This window comes from Anolis carolinensis, unplaced genomic scaffold, assembly GCF_035594765.1.
Source record: "Anolis carolinensis isolate JA03-04 unplaced genomic scaffold, rAnoCar3.1.pri scaffold_11, whole genome shotgun sequence".
Lineage (NCBI taxonomy): Eukaryota > Metazoa > Chordata > Lepidosauria > Squamata > Dactyloidae > Anolis > Anolis carolinensis.
Genome location: NW_026943822.1, coordinates 23448697 through 23472231, shown reverse-complemented (window position 1 = coordinate 23472231; position 23535 = coordinate 23448697). Strand labels below are relative to the sequence as shown.

Genomic DNA, 23535 nt, shown 5'->3' with positions numbered 1-23535 from the left:
GCGTGTTAAAGTGCTGGGCTGCTGAACTTGTGGACCGAAAAGTTGCAGGTTCAAATCTGAGGAGCGGAGTGAGCGCCTGCTGTTAGCCCCAGCTTCTGCCAACCTAGCAGTTCGAAAACATGCCAGTGTGAGTAGATCAATAGGTACTGCTCCGGCGGAAAGAAAATGGCACTCCATGCAGTCATGCCAGTGGCCAAATGATCTTGGAGGTGTCTATGGACAACGCCGGCTCTTCGGCTTAGAAATGGAGATGAGCACCAACCCCCAGCGTCGGACACGACTGGACTTAATGTCAGGGGAAAACCTTTACTTTTACCACCACCATCATCATCATCATCATCATCATCATCATCATTATTGTATAAAACAGCAAACAAGATAGATATGCTGGATTTCATTTCACAAAATCACAAGTCGAACACTTCCCAAGTGTCTAGTACTGTGTGATGTATTATTATTATTATTATTATTATTATTATTATTATTATTATTATTATTATTACATTATTATTATTATTATTATTATTATTATTATTATTATTATTATTATTATTATTATTATTATTATTATTATCATCATCTCTTCCATGTCCTGATAGTTATACCTACTCCTTCACTTCAAGCTCATGGAAAAGGAGTTGTATATAGGGTTTTGCAATGCATCCAAATACCCATTCAAGTGTGCATTTCGGTGTATTGTTGGTTTTCCGTATCCACAGTATCCATGGATCCAATCATTCACAGCTTGCAAACATTTCCCTTGATTTGCCATAATATATAAGGGATGCCATTTAATTTCATCATTTAATAGAATGGGACTTGGGCACCGTCTATGGATTTTGGTAACTACGGGGATGCTTCTGGACCCAAATCCCAGTGGATACCGAGGGTCGATTATACAATATTGCCAAACAACTCATGCTTTGGGGAGATGGGAGCGGGATATAAAAATAAAGTTGTTATTATTATTATTATTATTATTATTATTATTATTATTATTATTATTATTATTATTATGACAGAGCAAACAAGATAGACATGCTGGATTTCGTTTCACAAAATCACAAGTCGAACACTTCCCAAGTGTCTAGGACTGTGTGATGTATTTTTGGATGATGCGCGCAGATCCCAGCAGGGTGGCCTTTTGCAGTTGGCAGATCATGATTTTGTCAATGTCTATTGTTTCCAAATGCCGGCTGAGATCTTTTGGCACGGCACCCAATGTGCCGATCACCACCGGGACCACCTGCACTGGTTTCTGCCAGAGTCTTTGAAGTTCAATCTTGAGGTCCTGATAGTGTCTGCCCACTATGTTTAAACTACTGACTGGCATCATAGCTGACAAAGTTCAAGATTATCTTGAAGAAAAAAACATCTTGACAGATGAACAGAAAGGCAACAAACGGAAAAGCAGGGGCACTAAAGACCAGTTATTGATTGACAAAATGATTCTGGAGAACTGTAAGAGCCAAAAAGCTGATCTTCACATGACATGGATTGACTACAAAAAGGCCTTTGACTCACTCCCACACAGCTGGATCATCAAGTGCCTGGACGCCATCGGGATTTGTAAAACAGTTGGCACCTTCATTGAAAACATGATGGAGCACTGGAAAACTGAACTGTTTGTTGGAAATGAAAGCTATGGACTTGTCAACATCAGAAGAGGAATTTTCCAGGGAGATTCATTGTCCCCTCTGCTGCTGCTTATTATTATTATTATTATTATTATTATTATTATTATTATTATTATTATTATTATTATTATTATCAACACAACGACGTTGTATGGCACAGCAAACAAGATAGATATGCTGGATTTCGTTTCGCAAAACCCCAAGTCGAACACTTCCCAGGTGTCTAGGACTGTGTGATGTATTTTCTGATGATGTGTGCAGATCCCAGTAGGGTGGCCTTTTGCAGTTGGCAGATGGTGATTTTGTCAATGTCTATTGTTTCCAAATGCCGGCTGAGATCTTTTGGCACAGCACCCAGTGTGTCCATCACCACCGGGACCACCTGTACTGGTTTCTGCCAGAGTCTTTGAAGTTCAATCTTGAGGTCCTGATAGCGGCTGAGTTTTTCCTGTTGTTTTTCGTCAATGCGACTGTCACCTGGGATGGCGACATCAATGATCCAAACCTTGTTCTTTTCCACAACTGTGATGTCTGGTGTGTTGTGTTCCAGAACTTTGTCAGTCTGGATTCGGAAGTCCCACAGTATCTTTGCGTGCTCATTTTCCAATACTTTTGCAGGTTTGTGATCCCACCAGTTCTTTGCTGCTGGGAGGTGGTACTTGAGGCATAAGTTCCAATGAATCATTTGGGCCACATAGTTGTGCCTCTGTTTGTAGTCTGTCTGTGCGATTTTCTTACAGCAGCTGAGGATATGATCAATGGTTTCGTCGGTTTCCTTGCACAGTCTGCATTTTGGGTCATCAGCTGATTTTTCAATCTTGGCCTTAATTGCATTTGTTCTGATGTCTTGCTCCTGGGCTGCAAGGATCAGGCCTTCTGTCTCCTTCTTCAGGGTCCCATTCGTGAGCCAGAGCCAGGTCTTCTCCTTATCAGCTTTTCCTTCAATTTTGTCAAGGAAATTATTATTATTATTATTATTATTATTATTATTATTATTATTATTATTATTATTATTATTATTGTGCAAGGCATCACTCCGTATTTGGAGCTTTGCGCTATATGACCCAATGTAGGATCTCGATGGTCTGGATTGCAGAGACGGATCCCACGGGCCATGAAAGTCGAGATGCTACTCCGCGTCTTCCAACTCTTGCTTTGCACGCTTCTTCCATCCGCCTGCTTTGTGCGTTTCTTGCTCCTCAAAGCTTGTTTGTCAAGGCAGGGGCTCAAAGGATCTAGTTATAACACGCTCCCTTTTCTCATGTCTAATCGCAAAGTATGTTTCTGTTTATTTATTTTCTCTCGCAGAGGGATGAATGCCTCTTTAGAAATTTATGGGAGTGATCTTTCATGGGTCTGGGAGAAAAAGAATTATCCCCCAAGACAGTGGAGTATAAATAAACTCACTGGAGATTTCTGGATTCGGTCCAACGCTGGTGTAAATCCACCCACTTGAATATCCAGATTAGCTGCGGGGTTGGTTTTCTTTCTCTCGCTTTCTCTTTCCAAATGCACTGGGTTGTTTTTTATAAGTATGACTTCATTTTTGTTTTAACACCAGGAAATAGCGTACCGTATATACTCAAGTATAAGCCGACCCGAATATAAGCCAAAGCACAAAAAAACTGGAAAAACATTGATTCCAGTATAAGCCGAGAGTGGTAAATTTCAGAAATAAAAATAGATACCAATAAAATTACATTAATTGAGGCATCAGGAGGTTAAATGTTTTTGAATATTTACATCAAGCTTTAATTTAAGATAAGACTGTCCAACTCTGATTAAATCATTCTTCTCATCTTCTTCAATGTAAATGTGCTTATGTATCCTTTTAATAATAATAGAGTAAAATAATACATGTAATAATAATAATATTAATAATAATAAAATAAATAAAATAAAATAATAATATTATTAATAATAAAATGTAATAATAATAATAAGCCGCTCTGAGTCCCCTCGAGGAGAAGGGCGGGGTATAAATGCATGTAATAAATAAATAAATAAATAAATAAATAAATATTATTACAGGAAAATAATACATGCAGTAATAAATAGAGTAAAATAAATATAATAATAATACGATCAGAGTGAAATAATATATGTAATAATAATAATAATAAATAATAATACAGGAAAATGATACATGTAGTAATAAATAGAGTAAAATAATAAATATAATAATACGATCAGAGTGAAATAATAAATGTAATAATAATAATAATAATAATAATAATAATAATAATAATAATAATAATAATAGAGTAAAATAAATGTAATAGTAGCAACAATAATAGAGAAAAATAATAAATGTAATACAGTAGAGTCTCACGTATCCAACGTAAACGGGCTGGCAGAATGTTGGATAATATGTTGGATAATAAGGAGAGATTAAGGAAAAGCGTATTAAACATCAAATTAGATTATGATTTTACAAATTAAGCACCAAAACGTCATGTTATACAACAAATTTGACAGAAAAAGTGGTTCAATACACAGTAATGCTATTTAGTAATTACTGTATTTACGAATTTAGCACCAAAATATCACGATGTATTGAAAACATTGACTACAAAAATGCGTTGGATAATCTAGAATATTGGATAAGCGAATGTTGGATAAGTGAGACTCTACTGTACCAATAAAATTACATTAATTGAGGCATCAGTAGTTTAAATGTTTTTGAATATTTACATCAAGCTCTAATTTAAGATAAGACTGTCTAGCTATGATTAAATCATTATTCTCATCTTCAATGTAAATGTGCTTATGTATCATTTTAATAATAATAGAGTAAAATAATACATGTAGTAATAAATAGAGTAAAATAATAAATATAATAATAATGATCAGAGTGAAATAATAAATGTATTAATTATAATAATAAAAATAGAGTAGAATAAATGTAATAGTAGCAACAATAATAGAGAAAAATAATAAATGTAATAATACCAATAATAATAGAGAAAAATAATAAATGTACCATATATTCTTGAGTATAAGCTGATCCAAATATAAGCCAACCAGGACCCTCACCCGAGTATAAGCCGAGGGGGGCTTCTTCAGTCTTAAAAAAAGGGCTGAAAAACTAGGCTTATACTCGAGTATATACAGTATTTTTTTTGTTGCAGGCCCTAAAGATGTGTCGTGGATTCTGAATAGTTCCACTTTTTTAGAATTTTATGCTAGCACTGAATGCACAAGTGTTTGTGTCTCTGTCCGTGCAAATTGGGCAAGAGTTAAGGTCTGAAAGTGGCAACAAGAACCTACTTTGAAGACAAACAACAGAGAAGCAAACACTAAGCATTTACTGATTCTTAATATTAGTATTTTCCAACATTTGCAACTATGTCAGGTGTGTTTTTCAGCCCTTCTTCCGCTTTTATATTTGGTGCTTGGATTTGAAGAAAGCTTCCAAAATGTCTGATGTGGCTGGTTCTCATTTCGGTTTCTTTGCAAGCTGTAAATCTATAGTGAAATCTCCCTGCGTAGGGCGAGCCAAGCCTGTATCTTCTTATTTGGAATTTAATTTGAAACCCAATCTGAATGGTCGGCTTGCATGAAGCCATTTAAAACAGAACGCAGTTGCATTTCTGGAGAATGTCACCCAACAATCTGGTTTCCAGGTCTTGCTTTTTTTTTTTTGCGGAGGGGGAGAGCCTTCAGATTTCCAAAAGCACAGGACCTTGACCTCAGATAGTATTATTTGCAAGACCAAGGACCTGCAATAATGTATTTGTGCCAGGATTTTTCTTCTCTGGGAGACAGAATGGGATAGGGGATCACAGGAAACATGATCCATGTCAGTTTTGGGGCGAAATGTATTCGAGGGCTATTTTGTATTATTTTAAATCTGTATTTAATTGCTTATGTTTTATTCTTTTGTATTGTTGTGTATTGGCATTGAATTCTGCCAGTTTTGTAAGCCGCCCTGAGTCCCTTTGGGTGAGAAAGGCGGGATAGATATGATGGAAATAAATAATCTATATATAAAAAAAAGTGATGGAATCCTGGCGACCTACAATACAACAAAACTAAACACCCCACAACCTCGAAAATTGACAGCACAATCCCTCATCCATGCCTCTAGGTTGATACAACAAAAAGAAAAATAAAGTCCTAATTAGAGGGAGAGGAATAATTGTTTTTATCCAATTGCTGCCAGTTAGAAGGCTAAGCTCCGCCCACTTGGTCTCCTAGCAACCCACTCAGCCCAGGGGACAGGCAGAGTTAGGCCTCACTTAGGCCTAACACTGCCTATAAAATACAGACACCACCAAACAAGCCACAGCAATGCGTGGCCGGGCACAGCTAGTAAATAAATAAACTTTTAATATTTTAGACCATGGAACGTCAGTCTTCCACAGGAAAAAATCTCCATGCTTTGAATCCCAGCTTGCTATTTCGAGTCACAGTGAGAGTCCTAGAAATTGAGGGGTATTGTGTCTGAATCAAAGGAAGTCGTTAGAGTTGTGCAATAAATCAGATAAGTCGGAAATTGTAAGAAAATCGGAAGTTTTGCAAGTCGGAAGCCATTCCAAAACACTTGTGTGGCCCTCACCAAAAACTTACTGCGGCAGCAGCAACAATAATAACAATAATGCAAAAACAAACCAAATCAGGATTTATAATAATAGTAAATTTATTTTGGTATGCCGCCTCCGTCTCCCCAGCTAGGGACTCGGGGCGGCTCACACGGGAAACAAGCCCAATATAATCATATAAAATCATAAAATAACAATTTAGACATCAGACCACACAATTTGAAAACAATTTAAATGAGTCATAGTTAAAATCGACGTAGTTAAAATGTTAAACAATCATCCAGGCATTAAAGGTCCAATATAGGATAACATTTGGGCGATAATCAAAACTGATTTAGGGAGTGTCTCTTACAAATCGGCCATACATCAAATACCCTGTTTCCCTGAAAATAAGACATCCCCAGAAAATAAGACCTAGTAGAGGTTTTGCTGAATTGCTAAATATAAGGCCTCCCCCAAAATTAAGACCTAGAAAAGTTTTTGTTTGGAAGCATGCCCACCAAACAGAACACCAGAGCATGCAGGATTGGTAAATGTACATACCATAGAATATTGTACGTGAAAATAATGGTAGTAACAAGGAATTCTTGATAGGATTCACAGTTAGTCTGGTTATGCTAGTTTATGATAACTACTGTACAGTATATAATAATAATAATAATAATAATAATAATAATAATAATAATAATAATAATACTTTATTTATACCCCGCCACCATCTCCCCATGGGGACTCGGGGCGGCTCACAATGTTACAAAAGTAACAGCGCAAATACATTAACAATATACACAGTTTAAAACACAAGAAGATGATAAAACAGAAGTTAAAACAAAGGTTTATACAACAGTAATAATATCAAACAACCACCAATGCAATTCAATGCAATAAATGTTCATTTTTTTGTTCAACAATAAATGTGATTTCTTCTTCATGGAAAAATAAGACATCCCCTGAAAATAAGACCTAGAGCATCTTTGGGAGCAAAAATTAATATAAGACACTGTCTTATTTTCGGGGAAACACGGTAGCTACAACAGGTAGGGAAGATAAATCTGAACGGGAATCAAACTAAAAAGTAAGCAGGGCAAGTTTCAGTGTAGATATGGAACAGGTTATAACGGACTTGTCTACTCAAAAGCACAGCTATTTTTCCATTGTCTGTCTGTGATCTCCTAGATAGGTTTTACTTTGGGCTCAATTCAGACCTAGACTTGGTTCCCTGTCCATCAAAGGGATGGAGACGTGTTGGACTACAGCTCCCACAATCCTTTGCCATTGACTAGACTGTGTGGTTTTGGTGGGAGTCGAACACCGAAGTATCTGAAAGCTCAACTTCATTGCCTCCCACCGTCAGACCGAAATGAAATAATACTCCATTCATCCCCCAGGAATGTTCCATAATATTTTTCCTGCCGCACTTGCGTCTCCACTAATGAAATGATACACACTCGCACAGAGTTGCGAAACGCCAGATCTGGCACATGTCTTGGGCCACGCAACAAATGCTTTTTTTGTGGCTTTCGCCCCGATGCGAAATATAATATAAACGCTTGTAACTGTTTAAATTCAATTATGAGCGCCGCTTTCGGCAGCCAGCACCTCTGGTTTTTTCCCCCCTTCGCTTTTAATAACCCCACCGTTTCCCAAATCAAATGCAGCTTTCTGTTCCTACCCGGCTCTTCTTTCAGAGCGGTGAAAGGAAGCGGGAGAAAAGGCAATGCAGAGAAGGAGAAGAGATGGGTTGTCGAAGGCTTGTTGTATGTTTTCCGGGCTGTCTGGCCATGTTCCAGAAGCATTCTCTCCTGACGTTTCGCCCACATCTATGGCAGGCATCCTCAGAGGTTGTGAGGCATGGAGAAACTAGGCAAGGAAGGAAAAAAATATATATCTGTGGGAAGTCCAGGGTGAGAGAAGAACTCTTGTCAGTTGGAATGTTGTGTGAATGTTGCAGTTAATCACTCTGATTAGCATTGGAAAGATTCGTCTCTTGCCTGGGGAGAAGAGATGGTCCTCAATATGTTATCAGAGTCCCCTATGCTTTCAGTAGTGGTGAGAGGTGATGGGTCTTGCAATCCCACACTCTGGAGCATTGCATCTCAGCCTTGAATATTTATTTATTTATTTACAATATTTACATTACACATATAAGGCAAACATTCAATGCCTTAACATAGAACAAAGACAGAGGCAAACGCAGGCTCCGAGCTGGCCTCGAACTCATGACCTCTTGGTCAGAGTGATTTGTTGCAGCTGCCTGTAGCTGACTGCTCACCAGCCTGCGCCACAGCCCAGGCTTGAATAGAGGATCATAGTATGTTTGTTGTGCCCAAAGGCACCGTGCCTGCTTTTGTGAGCTTCTTTGAAGCAACTTGCGGTTGCATAAAACCTTGTGAAACACTGTTGAGAGTGTTGGGAACATGTTTTGAAAAGCCGTCAGAGATCCAGCCTTTGCTTCCGACTGTGCACAGCAAGATCAATGTGGAAACCGGCCCAGTTCTCCCCTCTCCAACGTCCAAGACGTCCTTGGCAAGTCGTCCTTGGTTTTCTTCTTCTTTCAGAAGGCAACCACGTACATGCCTCCCTCTGGGTCTGGGACGCATTTGTGGGCGATGGCGCATAGAGTGTATGGTGAGCCAGACTCACGTCAGAGCTCTTCAAGTCACAAATATGAAGCAATTATGAGAACGGAGCCAAACATCACTAAGACCTTTCTGATTCATGCCCCTACCCCAAGAAAAACACAACTGCGCTTCCAGGATTTCTTCTGTGAGGTGGACAACATTGTTCTCAGAACTTCTGACCCATAAAGAACTAAAAGAGCTTGAGGTTCAAAGGACCATGGATGGTGCACAATGGTGACCAGGTTGTTGCTTTCTCTTCCTTCCTCAGGAAAAGTTGAGCTTTCACTTCTAGGAGAAATGTCCATCCTACTAGGAGAAATGTCCATCCTACTAGGAGAAATGTCCATCCTTGTTCTCAACCCACATATGGGTTGAATAAAGTCAATGACAATAATAACAATATCAGTATAGCTTGGGATGGGCAACTAAAGAGACTTTTGACCAGAAAAATCCTGCCTTCCTTCAAAGTGGCCACAGGGTTGATGATGTACTTGGTTTTCTCTTTCCGTAACAGTGCTCAGCCGAATGCGGCACCGGCGTCCGGACACGTTCTGTCATCTGCATGACGAACCACATCAGCAGTTTGCCGCTCGAAGGCTGCGGACACAACCGGCCGCCGGACACAACCCCGTGCGACAATGGCCCGTGTTTGGGGAAAGTGGAATGGTTTGCTGGGAGCTGGAGCCAGGTATGTATCAGGTGTTGGACACAAGCGTTGCATTCACAACTCCAATTTAGGAGGATTTCAGCTATTACTTGGAGATGAGAACCTCAAAAAAGCCTTGGTTGTTCCTGAGGGCAAACCTATACAAAACTTTTCATGGGACAAATGTGTTTGCCATTGCCTTGTTCTGTGTGTGACTTTCTCAAGGCAGTTTTGGCTTCAGATTTCGCAAAATTTGACCCAACACTCAAACCAAGCTTTCTTTATTATTGACTAGTCCAGTGGTTCTCAACCTGGGGTCCCCAGATGTTTTTGACCGACAACTCCCCGAAACCGCAGCCAGTTTACCAGTAGTTAAGATTTTTGGGAGTTGAAGGCCAAAAACATCTGGGGACCCCAGGTTGAAACCACTGGACTAGTGTATCAGAGGGACCACTTCCCACCTGCTTTCTCCTTTCTCCAGCTCTGAGAAGGTCTACCTCACAATGTCTCAATGCATGGCAACACTCTGATCATCTGGGAGATGATGATGATGATTATTATTATTACAGCGTCTCATTCCTATAGCTGTAGCCTTCTTCCATTTGTGATCTCTCCCTCTGAGTTAGCTTTCCTATATCTATTTTTTATTTATTTATTTATTTGCAGTATTTATATTCCGCCCTTCTTTCTCACCCCGAAGGGGACTCAGGGCGGATCACATTATGTACATATAGGGCAAACATTCGATGCCAGATAAACATAGAACAGAGACAGAGACAGACACAGAGGCAATTAAAACCTTCTCCGGCTTCCTGAGGGGATGCTTGATTCCAGCCACAGGGGGAGCAACTGCTTCATCATCCACTGCGACGGCAACTTCCTCATTCCAACGGTGGCTGGATGATTTTTATGGTGTCGTAAATTAGCTATCTATACAGTGCTCTCTTGTAGTTGCATCTGTGAGCTGCACCGTGAGGCTCATATTTGAGGTTCTGGGCCTGAAAGGGGTGGCTATTTTTGCTGAAACCTTCACAGTATATTATGTTGGACAATGAAGGGTCTTTGTACTAAGTTTGGTCCAGCCCCATCAAGCCATGTGGGAATCTTTGTAGAGCAAACAAACAAACAAACAAACAAACATACATACATAAATACATACGTGTGTGTGTGTGTATATATATATACAGTATTTTGAGCCTGCCATTTATTGAAAGATCTCTGGGCAGCTTATCGAGAATTATTTAGACATAAAGCAATAAAAATGTACAACAGTGTGTGTGTGTGTGTGTGTGTGTGTGTGTGTGTGTGTGTGTGTGTATATATATATATATATATATATATATATATATATATATATATATATATATAGTGTGTTTTATTATGGAGTAAACAACAAAACCACTGAACCAAATCACACCAAATTTGGCCACAAAAGACACAGTCATCTAAAATATGTCTTTCAAACAAAAACAAAAAAAACCCCTAGAAAAATAAAGTCTAAATTAGAGGAAGAGGAAGAGCTGTTTTTTCTCCTTGCTGCCAGTCAGAAGGGTAGGCTCCGTCCACCTGGTCTCCTAGCAACCCCCAGCCAGGGTTCAGTTAGGCCTCTTCCACACTGCCTATAAAATACAGATTATAAGCCACAGCAACACATGGCAGGGCACAGCTAGTTTTATATATATATATATATATATATATATATATATATATATATATATGCCATAACGTTCTAAGCATATTAAAAGTTGCTTAATTGGAAAAAGCTGACATCAATGCAATCATGTATCAGAGTTGTACTTTCAAATCTCATGCTATCGAAACCATGCAAAGGGAATTATGATTATTTTTTGTAAGAGTTTGCTTAAAATCCTGGTTTGGATGAATGAAAAATTCATTATTTTCATCCTCCTGATCATGCCTATGAACCAACTGGGCGTATGGTAACTTCTTCGGGAATTAAACTTGGGGAACTTTCCTAACCCTCCTCTCCTTTCTCTCTCTTTCCCCTTCTGTCTCTCAAAACATATTGTCAGGAAAGAGGCCTAAATTAGATTATTGACAAACTATGTAAACAGAAAGGGTTCCAGGCAATCAAACTGTCAGGCAAAAATTTTGCAGAAATCCAAGGTATGAAATCATAATGAAAGGCAGCCTTTTTTTCCCCTCTTCTGCGGCCACCAAAATGATAAAAGATCAGCAGCTCCCAATAGAAACTCTCTTCGCCCGCAAATACTTAAAATTAAAATTGCAAGGCTCTTATCGACGCCAACTTGGCTTTTTAGAAGATATAGAATTTCCCACCAGGAATATGAATATATATATACTGTATATACTTGAGTATAAGCCTAGTTTTTCAGACCCTTTTTTAGGACTAAAAAAAGCTTATACTCGGGTGAGGGTCCTGGTTGGCTTATATTTGGGTCAGCTTATACTCGAGAATATATGGTACATTTATTATTTATCTCTATTATTATTGGTATTATTACATTTATTATTTTACTCTATTATATTACATTTATTATCGTACTCTATTATTGTTGCTACTATTACATTCATTTTACTCTATTATTATTATTATTATTATTATTATTATTATTATTAATAATAATACAGTAGAGTCTTACTTATCCAACACTTGCTTATCAAACGTTCTGGATTATCCAATGCATTTTTATAGTCAATGTTTTCAATATATCATGATATTTTGGTGCTAAATTCATAAATACAGTAATTACTACATAGCATTACTGTGTATTGAACTACTTTTTCTGTCAAATTTGTTGTATAACATGATGTTTTGGTGCTTAATTTGTAAAATCACGACCTAATTTGATGTTTAATAGGCTTTTCCTTAATCTCTCCTTATTATCCAACATATTCGCTTATCCAACGTTCTGCCGGCTCATTTATTTATTTATTTATTTATTTATTAGACGTTATTTATTTACGTTGGATAAGCGAGACTCTACTGTGATTTTATTATTTCACTCTGATCTTATTATTATTATTACATGTATTATTCCACTCTATTTATTACTACATGTATTATTTTCCTGTATTTATTATTATTATTATTATTATTATTATTATTATTACATGTATGATTTTACTCTATTATTATTAAAAGGATACATAAGCACGTTTACATTGAAGAAGATGAGAATAATGATTTGATCAGAGTTATTTTAAATTAGAGCTTGATGTAAATATTCAAAAACATTTAACTTACCAATGCCTCAATTAATGTAATTTTTTGGTATCTATTTTTATTTCTGAAATTTCCCACCCTCGGCTTATACTGGAGTCAATGATTTCCCAGGTTTTTTTGTAGTAAAATTAGGTGCCTCGGCTTATATTCAGGTTGGCTTATATTCGAGTATATACGGTATATGCATTGCAAGGTTGGGTTGCAAACAGTGGACAAGTTTCTCTGTTTTTGTTTTGCTAACCAACCAGCCTCCCAAGAGTTAAACTTCTCCAGAGCCAGCAATTTACAATGCTGTTAACAGGAATTATGCCTTGAACTCCTGGGTTACCCACACAGAGTTTATCCATAAATCTACCATATTGCTTCAGGCTTCTAATTTATTTCTCTGAAGTCATAAATTCTTCAGGAATATGCTCCCACCGACATTTTATAAAAACCATAATGCTTTTAATTCTTCGCTGTGAGCTGCAATGATCCGTGTGTGCCGTGCACAAAGGATGCATCTACACTGCGGAATGAATGCAGCTTGAAACCGCTTCAACAAGTAGGTTTGGGAACAATACAAAACTTTCATTATTTCATATGCAGGTCAGTGTTTGTATACTTTAGGAAATCCGAGGCAAAGCGTGTGTTGATATTGTCCCACGAACCTGGCCAAGGACCAGTGTTTACCTAGCCAGGATATTGCAAAAATTCTGCCCAAAATATAAATAGTGTCCCCTACATTTGAAAAAATAACACTCTCAAAACAAACTTTTGGAGGTCATACCCTTTGGAAAGACGTAGAACCAACATATTGTGTTTGTGTGTTTAACCTTTTTGAGATGAAATCGAAGTGAAACGGATCCCGGAGTGAATTTTACCAAATATCACATGGAGTGAGGACTTTTTTTTTTTGGAAACTATAGACTCTCACCTCAAGCTTTGGAGGTTTCCCAAAAATGCAAACTCCAACCGAGTTTGTTTCAGCCGGTTTTCATCTTTTTGGAGCCGTGCTTTTGATCTGCTGGGGTCTGAGGAGTAACCGAATCTGGAGCAAAGATTCGAGGCCAAACCAACATGTGTTCAGTCAATATAGACCAAATCCGCTATCTGATTCATCTCTTAGTCAAGAGTCGAGCTCAAAAATATAATAATAATAATAATACCGTAATAATAATAATAATAATAATAATAATAATAATAATAATAATACCTCAAGATTGAACTGCAAAGACTCTGGCAGAAACAAGTACAGGTGGTCCCGGTGGTGATGGGCACACTGGGTGCCGTGCCAAAAGATCTCAGCCGGCATTTGGAAACAACAGACATTGACAAAATTACGATCTGCCAACTGCAAAAGGCCACCCTACTGGGATCTGCACGCATCATCCGAAAATACATCACACAGTCCTAGATACTTGGGAAGTGTTCGACTTGTGATTTTGTGATACGAAATCCAGCATATCTATCTTGTTTGCTGTGTCATAATAAAATAATACTGCAAAATAATAATAATAATAATAATAATAATAATAATAATAATAATAATATATTAATAATAAAATAACAACAACAACAACTTTATTGTTGTATCCCGCCTCCATCTCCCCGAAGGGACTCAGGCGGCTAACATGGGGCCAAGCCCGGATAATTACAATAAAACAGAATAAAATACATACTTAATACATTTCATCAGAAGATAAAAATACATTGAAATAAAAACATACCGTATATACTCGAGTATAAGCCGACCTGAATATAAGCCGAGGCACCTAATTTTACCACAAAAAAACTGGGAACATTGACTCAAATACAAGCAAGAGTGGTAAATTTCAGAAATAAAAATAGATACCAATAAAATTACATTAATTGAGGCATCAGTAGGTTAAATGTTTTTGAATATTTACATCAAGCTCAAATTTAAGATAAGACTCTCCAACTCTGATCCAATCATGATTATCATCTTCTTCAATGTAAATGTGCTTATGTATCCTTTTAATAATAATAGAGTAAAATAATACATGTAATAATAATAATAATAATAATAATAATAATAATAATAATAAATCCCGCCCCTGGGGACTCATGACGTTAGTGCAAGTGTATATTCACCCCTAGTCCTATCTACAAACCATAACAGCGTGTTGGCTTCCTCTCTACACATAACGCAAATGCATATGTGCAAACCGGACTATTTCCAAAGCTCTATAGACTAACTCCGTCCATACCTGACCGTTATCTCTGCTTTCAGTGTTCGATGGAGTGTGGTAGCGGCACCCAGCAGAGAGAAGTGCTCTGCGTCCGGAAGACGGAGAACAGCTTTGAGTTGCTGGATCCCTACGAATGTTCCTTCCTGGAAAGACCACCCGGCCAGCAGACCTGCTACCTCAAACCTTGCGGGGCCAAATGGTTCAGCACCGAATGGAGCACCGTAAGTCGCCTCCCGTTTCTCTTCCTTTATCAGTGATTCCCAAAGTGGGCATTACTGCCCCCTGGTGGGCGCTGCAGCAATCCAGGGGGGCGGTGATGGCCACAGGTACATATATCTTTCTGTTTACTTGCTATTAAATTTTTTAAAAAAATAATTTCCAGGACGCTGAGTAATTTTTTTTATGGAAAGGGGGCGGTAGGCCAAATAAGTTTGGGAACTATGTGTCTAAATTGTCGAATGAATCTAGACTGATCCCTCTCGAAGTGCTGTGGCTCAATGCTAAGGAATCCTTGGAGTTGTACTTTGACACGGTCTTGAACTTCTTCTTCCAAACAGTGTTGGTGCCTCACCAAATTCCAACTCCTACACATACATAGCATTGCTCCAAGGCAGTTCAAGTGGTGTCAAACTGCAACTCCCAAGTTTCTATAGCACTGAGATATAGCAAAAAGGATCACATTGCAATCGTCTACCACTTGAGCATTTTGGAGAAAATACTTATATATCATAGCTTCCTTGTGTGGGATTTCCTTTGTGTTTTTCCAAATGCTTTTTTCAGAACAGACACACTTTACGTTTTGCTTTTCCCCCCGAAGGCAAACATTTTAATGCATTTTCTGATGGACTAAAGTACAACGAAATGCCACGGGGCTTGATCTGAAGAACTAAATCGGTGCAATGACATTTCAAACTGTAATGAAGCCGGTCAGGAATAGTTCATGACCCATAAGTAGATGTAAACCTCTCTGCTTGATCATCCAGTAATGAATTTTTTGGTAGTGTTGTTACAGAACTACATCATTACAGAGCTACGTTTCTAGACCTTGCAGAAGGTTCAGATACTTCACCTGGAGAACCTTGGAGTGCCTCTGTACTGTAGAATTGATGCAGTTTGGCACCCCTTTAACTGCAATGACTCAATGATATGGAGTCCTGGAAGGTATATTTTGGTGAGACTCCATCACTCTTTGGCAGGAAAGACTTGTAAAATGACAAGTCCATGGTATCCATAGCATTGAGCCTGGACGTTAAACTTGGGTCGAACTGCATTCTTTCTACGATGTAGATGCATGTTGTGTTTTTCCAAACTTGCTAAAACAAATCCCATTCTGTGCCTTGCAGTGCTCGAAATCCTGCGAAGGAGGTTTCCGTATCCGAGAGGTGCGTTGCCTCTCCGACGACATGACGCCGGGGACCCAATGTGACCCGCAGCTCAAGCCAGCCGAAAAGGAACAATGCAACACCCAGGAGTGTGTACCTGAAATAGGTAGGACGCAAGGACCATTGGTTTCTAACCATGGGACTCCATCTAGTGGCGGGAAAATAATTTGAATCCACTCTGCATATCGAAGGAATCAAACCACAAGTGGGTCTACACCAGGCATGGGCAAGCTTGGGCCCTCCAGGTGTTTTGGACTTCAATGACATCCTTCCATATATGGACGATTGGCTCATAGCAACAGGCATGGGCTAACTTGGGCCCTCCAGGTGTTTTGGACTTCAGTGACATCCTTCCATATATGGACGATTGGTTCATAGCAACAGGCATGGGCAAACTTGGGCCGTCCGGGTGTTTTGGACTTCAATGACATCCTTCCATATATGGACGATTGGCTCATAGCAACAGGCATGGGCAAACTTGGGCCGTCCGGGTGTTTTGGACTTCAACGACATCCTTCCATATATGGACGATTGGCTCCTGGCGCAATGCAATGGGATCCTGGGATTTGTAGTTTGGCGAGGCAACAGCTCTCTTTGGCAGAGTAGACCTTGCCAAACTATAACTCCTAGGGTTCCATAACATTGAGCCATGTCCAACATTCAAACTCACCATATGCCAATGGAAATGGGTAAGCAAGGTCACCCACTGGAGCTGAATGATGGGAGATACAGGACAGGTAAAATAAGAGGCTCCTTCACCCCATTGGTTGGAAAACAAAGCCAGGGAACTAAGAGTCGGATGCTCCATAAATGAGCACAATTTCAGGAGCAGGGCTTCAAATTGAGGATTTAGCTGGTAGGCGGCACATTTGCGAAACCGGGGAACTTGGCGTGCATAAGGAATGTCGCTGTCCCTGCCATTTTTCATCCACTTGAAGCAGCTGGGTTTTGCGGAGCAATTAACACTTGGCTGCAGTGCCTGCCAGTCAAACGCAGCCGCCTGCTACCTCGCGTTCGGGAGTCGCGGAAAACCAAATTGATTTGCACTTGTCTTTGAACAAAAGCGATTGGCCCCATGCATTATTTAAACTGTGTGGTTTGGGGGTGGATGCATTATTTAAACGATGCCGAGGAGCAACCAAGCATCATCATGAATGATAACATGTCGCCGGGAATTTAGACATTCCTTCACTGTCCCACCAGCAAAAGGTTTCTAAAATGTAGTTATAATATATTGTATTGTAAAATATCCATAATCCCATAGATCATCTTCAAAGGCACCAATACGGATGAAAACTAGAAGCCCAGTGAATGTAAAGTAAAGCCCAAAGTCTAGAAGCAGAGGAGAGGAAAGCTTTGTTTTCTCCCTAGGATACCTCTGAGAGTCTAATCTCTGTTGGGAAATATAATGGATGATACTGGATTGCTCAAGCAGAGTAATCAGACTGGCAAGGCAGAAGCTGAACGATGGCGAACCCATGCCTGCCCACCTGACAGATGTAGCAGGGAAATAAAAGGCTTAGTATTCTTACTAAAATATACTTAAAGAGCTGTATTTCCAAATTATTGGTGCATAATCAAACATGGTTATTAATGGAGGAGAGAAGACTGGATTGCTTAAGCAGAGTAATCAGACTGGCAAGGCAGAAGCTGAACAACGGCGAACCCATGCCTGCCCACCTGACAGATGTAGCAGGGAAATAAAAGGCTTAGTCTTCTTACTAAAATATACTTAAAGAGCTGTATTTTCAAATAATTGGTGCATAATCAAATACGGTTACTAATGGAGAAAATACTGGATTGCTCAAGCAGAGTAATCAGATTGGCAAGGCAGAAGCTGAACAATGGCGAACCCATGCCTGCCCACCTGACAGATGTAGCAGGGAAATAAAAAAGCTTAGTCTTTTTACTAAAATATATTTAAAGAGTTGTATTTCCAAATTATTGATGCATAATCTAACATGGTAACTAATGGAGCAGAAAATACTGGATTGCTCTAGCAAAGTAATCACATTGGCAAGGCAGAAGCTGAACAATGGCAAACCCATGCCTGCCCACTTGTCAAATGCAGCAAGGAAATAAGAAAGCTTAGAGGAAGAAAATGATATCTTATTTACCATAAATGTATGCCGGGTATAGCTTTCTATAAGTTTCAACATATTTTGGGGTCTTCCTGCATGGTACCTATTTTTCAACAATTGACCTGGGGCCATATGGAACTGGTGGAAGGCTACGAAATTGGTGCCCAGGAGCCGTATCATCCCTACTCTTGATTCAGAAGGCTCAGGTTTCCCCTCCTCTAGAAGAATGGCCTTAAGGGATGTCCTTCTCCTTGTGTTTCTTTCCAGATGAGAACTGCAAAGACAAATATTACAACTGCAACGTCGTCGTTCAAGCCCGGCTCTGCGTCTACACTTACTACAAGACGGCCTGCTGTGCCTCCTGTTTGAGGGTCGCGAACCGGCAGTCGGGGTTTCTGGGGCGCAGATAACAATGGCTCCAGGCCTGGCCCCGAACTTCTGCCCAATTGCTTGCGATTGCTCAGATTGGAAGAGATCCTACCTTCTGGAAAAGAAGTTTCCCACGTTGCTGCACACTTCCATGGTGTGAACACCCCACACCAGTCTGCTCTCACTAACACATGCTGTATAGGAACTCTTTGCTCTTGGGAACCGTAGACTGAAAAGGCAGAGCCTTGGAGGAACCACTGCAAGTGGATCGTGGAAAGCTTATGGCAGTGTCCCATATGGGATCAGGCCAAGAGCTCACATGGGGCAGGAATGGGAATCACCTGGCCGAATAGGGCTCTTTGAAGGGTCTAGTGCTGCCGTCTGGATACCAAAACAAGTTCTCTACTCTCCAACAGTTACTAAATGGAGATACGGTCCTTTGGCAATTGAATGGGAAGTCCTGAGGATAGTGAGATGGTGAATCAAAGAGGAAGGTCTTCAACCCTTTATGGAAATGTCTGAGATCTTCCTCCAGCTGAAGGTCCAAAGGAAGATCTTTCCACAGATGTGGAGCCAGATCTCGAAAGGTCTACAGCAGTGGTTCCCAACCTTTGGGCCTCCAGGTATTTTGGTCTTCAACTCCCATAGTTCCTAACAGCTGGGATTTCTGGGAGTTGAAGTCCAAAACACCTGGAGACCCAAAGATTTGGGAACCACTGGTCTATAGCCTTGAAAGAGCCATGAGCGTTGGTGGAACAGACAACAATTCTTTATCTATAGATCTTAAATTCTAAGATGGTGCCTACCATGGTAGACAAGTATTGGGAGGAAAATAGAGCACAGAGCCTTTCATACAAGAACAAAGAGTTTGGACCAAAATGGTAGATGGGAAAGGGATCAATAGGGGAAGACACGTGTGGATATTTAGGGAGATTCAAAAGCCATACCACTGCTCACCATGCTTAATGTATGGGCATGAATGCCTATTTTCAGGGCATTCCCATACAGGGCAAATAAAGATGGAAAACAAATCTAGATCAGCTCCATGCATGGTGAGCTCAGATTGTACTGCCAGTTCTCCAGCGATTACTTGAGCTTCGTTTGATCACGGTATTTGGCTCCTTCCCTGACATCTCATGCGCTTGTTCTTTTTTATCTTTGACTTATTAAAAGTCAACACTAATTAAGACTCTTCTACAGAGGAATGCTTTTTACCGTAAGCCGCTGCTCGCCCGTTGGCCCGCAAAGTCCTGCAAGACGTCATTTTTTGCTATTTCCTTAACTGATTTGTAGTAAACAATCGTGTGATTTCAGAGTCACCACGTTCCCATCTTCAGCGATGTGACAAGCGCAGGCAGCCACACTTTAACTGCCCAGCTATTTCATTTGCAATGTCAGAGTGTGATTGCACCCACTCAAGCATTTTTCCATCTCTGGTGATTGCTTGATGTTCAGTAAATTTTGTTTCCTGTTTTTCAAGGAGATGGGAAAATAGTGAATGAAATGCATGTTGTCCTAATCCACTTCTGTTTGCCTTTCTTTAAAAAAAACATTTATATTTATTTACAGCAGCATTTTTTCCTCGTTATATGCATTCTATACACAATTTTCTTTAACGTACAAATTTCTATATGCATCTTTCTCAAATAGAGATATTTAAGCTAAGGACAATTTTGGAGACATACGCAACCCAACAAGATGTGTGTTTTTGGTTTGTAGAAAAATTGAAAATGATGGTTGCAATTCACAATGGCCTTTCTGAAAACTTATAATTATGCATGTATAAGTGATTTGTATTCGTTATTCCTATGTTGTGGAAGCATAGGGGCCATAAAAGTCTCTCAGTCTTGATTTACCAGAAAGCAGACACTGCGAAAATGGGTGTCCATTCTCTGTCGATTGGGGTGCAGTGATCTCTAGTATGACAATCAGAAGCAGGATCCCTCTCGCAGATCCTTCTTGAAATTCTGAAGGGACCAGGTGGAAAAATCGGTTTGTTGGTCCCTGATTGAGAGGAGAACAAATTCCCATAACTCATGGTGGTCAGCCCAAGTTTCACAAAGCCAAGACTGAGGGGTTGAGGATCAGGCCAGATACTACTTAGTTAAATCCGTTTGATTAAGTAATTGATCTAGAATCTCAGGGCTGATTTGGGGCATCATCTAGTATCTTTGTGTAGAACAGCCATATTCGTTTTAGCTGTGATGATGTCAGAAGTCTGGTAGGAGGTGAAAGAAAGAAGAAGAAGGAAGAAGAGGAGGAGGAAGAAGAGGATGAAGAAGAAGAGTCAATGAAGTGTATCATAAGTTCAACTAAGTACACGAATTAGCAAATGTTCTCAACCATCTCTGATAGGAGACCAAAATGGATGAGTCTGCAAATAGTAGACACATCCAGAGGCGGTTCAATCGCCAGTCAATCTAGGCATTTGCCTGTGGCGCCATAGTCCCGGGGGCGCTGTCGAGGTCCCCGGGAGGGTGGCACCACCACCCACCTCCTTCACCTTCCCGCCACAGCCTGGGCCTTGCTGCCATGCGGCCTGTGTGGCCTGGCCCTGCCTCCCAGCCCGCAGAGCCTGGCCACGCCTCGGAGAAGGCAAACGTTCCTGGGCGCTTTGCTGAAGAGAGAAGCGGGCGCCGCTTTTCTCCTCAGCAAAGCGCCCAGGAACGTCTTCCTTCCTGCCCCGTGCGGCTCCGCCTCCCACCCCGCATGGTCCCGCCTCCCACCCCGTGCAGCCCCACCTTCTGGGGGGCCCCAAAAATTCCATTTGCCTACTCCAGAAAATTACCTAAGGACGGCTCTGGACACATCCCCTAGATTCTTATACCTTGATGGGGAGTAGCTACCATGAATACGACCTCATTTGATCTCAGAAACAAAATTTGAATTTGGTAGGCTCTAGGATGGAAGACCATCTCCAGATGATATTGGCCAACCCATTGGCGAGTCTGTTGGTAACTGTAGGTTAAATGTGCCAATGTTCTTATTGTATAAGTCTGTGCTCCGAATCTCACATGAAATGGCAGGGGAACATTATAGTTTTATGTTCTGGTTCTGATTTTGATCCACTTACTTTGGTTCAGAAATCATCAATAGTTCCCTACTTTCCCCATTAACCCATGCGAGATTTGTTCATCATCGGTCTTGGGTCTTCCCATCATCACCGGTCTTCCCTTATTGCAAATCTTAGTTTATGTGTAACTAAAACAAACCCAAACAAGGAAGGATATACTTTTATTATAACTTATTTTTATATTTGTAAATAGCAAGATGTTTATAGGAAAATACGTATTCTAAACTATGTCTATATGGAACAAGCAATGGCATCGAAACAGTTCTATTATGTAGAATGTGAGATTTTGTATTGTGCCTGGTTATTTTTTAACCAAAAAAAGGGACTAAAAGTGTATTTATTTATATATGCCATCTACATTTCTGTCCAGTTCTTTTGGCAATACTAACCAGCCTTTGGCCTGGAGATTTATACTGCATCGACATATTTCTCTATATAAGTATCATACAGTAAATCCATAGTTAATTGTTTCTTTGTTTCGTGGTTAATAATCCACTTCTACCAATGGATTTTTCTTCTTTTTTTTCCTAAAAAAATGGAAGATGCATAAGTTAAAAAGTACTTATAGACTAGTTCAGGAATATGTATGCCAGCAATGCACCTGAATCACAACTGTACAGTATCTTTTTCATATTTGTATACATATTCTCTGATGGGGGGAAAAGTTCGATATTTTTTGCTTATGACTAATTTATTTTTTATTATGGTGGGAGAAGAAAAATAAAGACATTTAATGAACATCCCTATCCCGTTTTCGTGGTAAGTCTGCTATTCCAATGGTTCCCTCTTCATGGCTGGTCCCACTTGATGACCAACGATTAAATAACAAGACATATATAGAAACTTGGGTTAAACAAGGACCACTGTAGTCTAGAACTTATTTAATGGAACTATCTTTGAGGATGAGCAGAAGATGGGGAACCAACTGGACTCCTTCACAACCTTCCCTCAAGTCCCAAGATCTAAAGAGCTTCACCCTTCACCTAAAACGTTCCATGGTGCACACCAAACTCTTTTAGAGTTGACTCTCCATATTTACCAGTCTGACTTTTGAAAATTTGATTAATTATGGATTCGATTCAGTAGGTCCTCCAGTGTAACTCAATGGCCAACTTCAACCAGTGTTGACCATGGGATTATGTTGGAGGACTTAGACATTCTTGGAGATCACGTCCATCCCAATGTGGTCTCTATTAGCAACATCTTCCAGGAGTTGACCATAGAATCACAACTTCTTTGGTCAACTTCTTGAGAATAATGGCCATAGAATTGTTCCAGAAGACCTAGAGATGTATTCTCTCAGGGTAAGAAGAAATTGTACTTTTCCTACGTTCATGGGAAGATCTTGCACTCCTAACCCCATTGAAGTAAGAGAAGTAAGGCAGTTGATTCCAGCAACTGGATATAGTAGCTGCAAGCTGTTGGCGTCGTGGTTTCAAGTTCAGATTATTCCAGAAGACAATGAAAACCCACTGGATCACCTTGAACAAACCAACATTTTTAAAGATCTGAATGAATCCTGTTGAGAAAACCCAGGCTTAGATAAGTCAAAAACTAGTTGGAACTAATCAACAGGATTCCGGTCATAAGCATTTGCACATTCTTGGATGAAACATGAGTGTTCCTCAATGCCATCAGTTGTACCTAGTGGATTCGATTCACTAGGTCCTCTAGTGTAACTCAATGGCCATCTTCAACCAGTGTTGACCATGGGATTATGTTGGAGGACTTAGACATTCTTGGAGATCACGTCCATCCCAATGTGGTCTCTATTAGCAACAT

The 23535-nt window shown here is 39.8% G+C and overlaps 1 protein-coding gene across 5 annotated transcripts in view; it reads left to right on the top strand.

Moving 5' to 3' along the window:
• Positions 1-22499, top strand: part of thsd4 (thrombospondin type 1 domain containing 4) — a 217034-nt gene extending 194535 nt beyond the window's left edge. For all 5 annotated transcript variants that reach the window (XM_062963309.1, XM_062963311.1, XM_062963310.1 and 2 more), the window contains 4 exons: positions 9317-9490; positions 14890-15069; positions 16192-16336; positions 18579-22499. In XM_062963309.1, coding sequence (XP_062819379.1) covers positions 9317-9490; positions 14890-15069; positions 16192-16336; positions 18579-18721 — 642 coding nt within the window. In that variant the 3' untranslated portion in view covers positions 18722-22499. The remainder of the gene's footprint in view (positions 1-9316; positions 9491-14889; positions 15070-16191; positions 16337-18578) is intronic.
• Positions 22500-23535: the final 1036 nt, after the last annotated feature.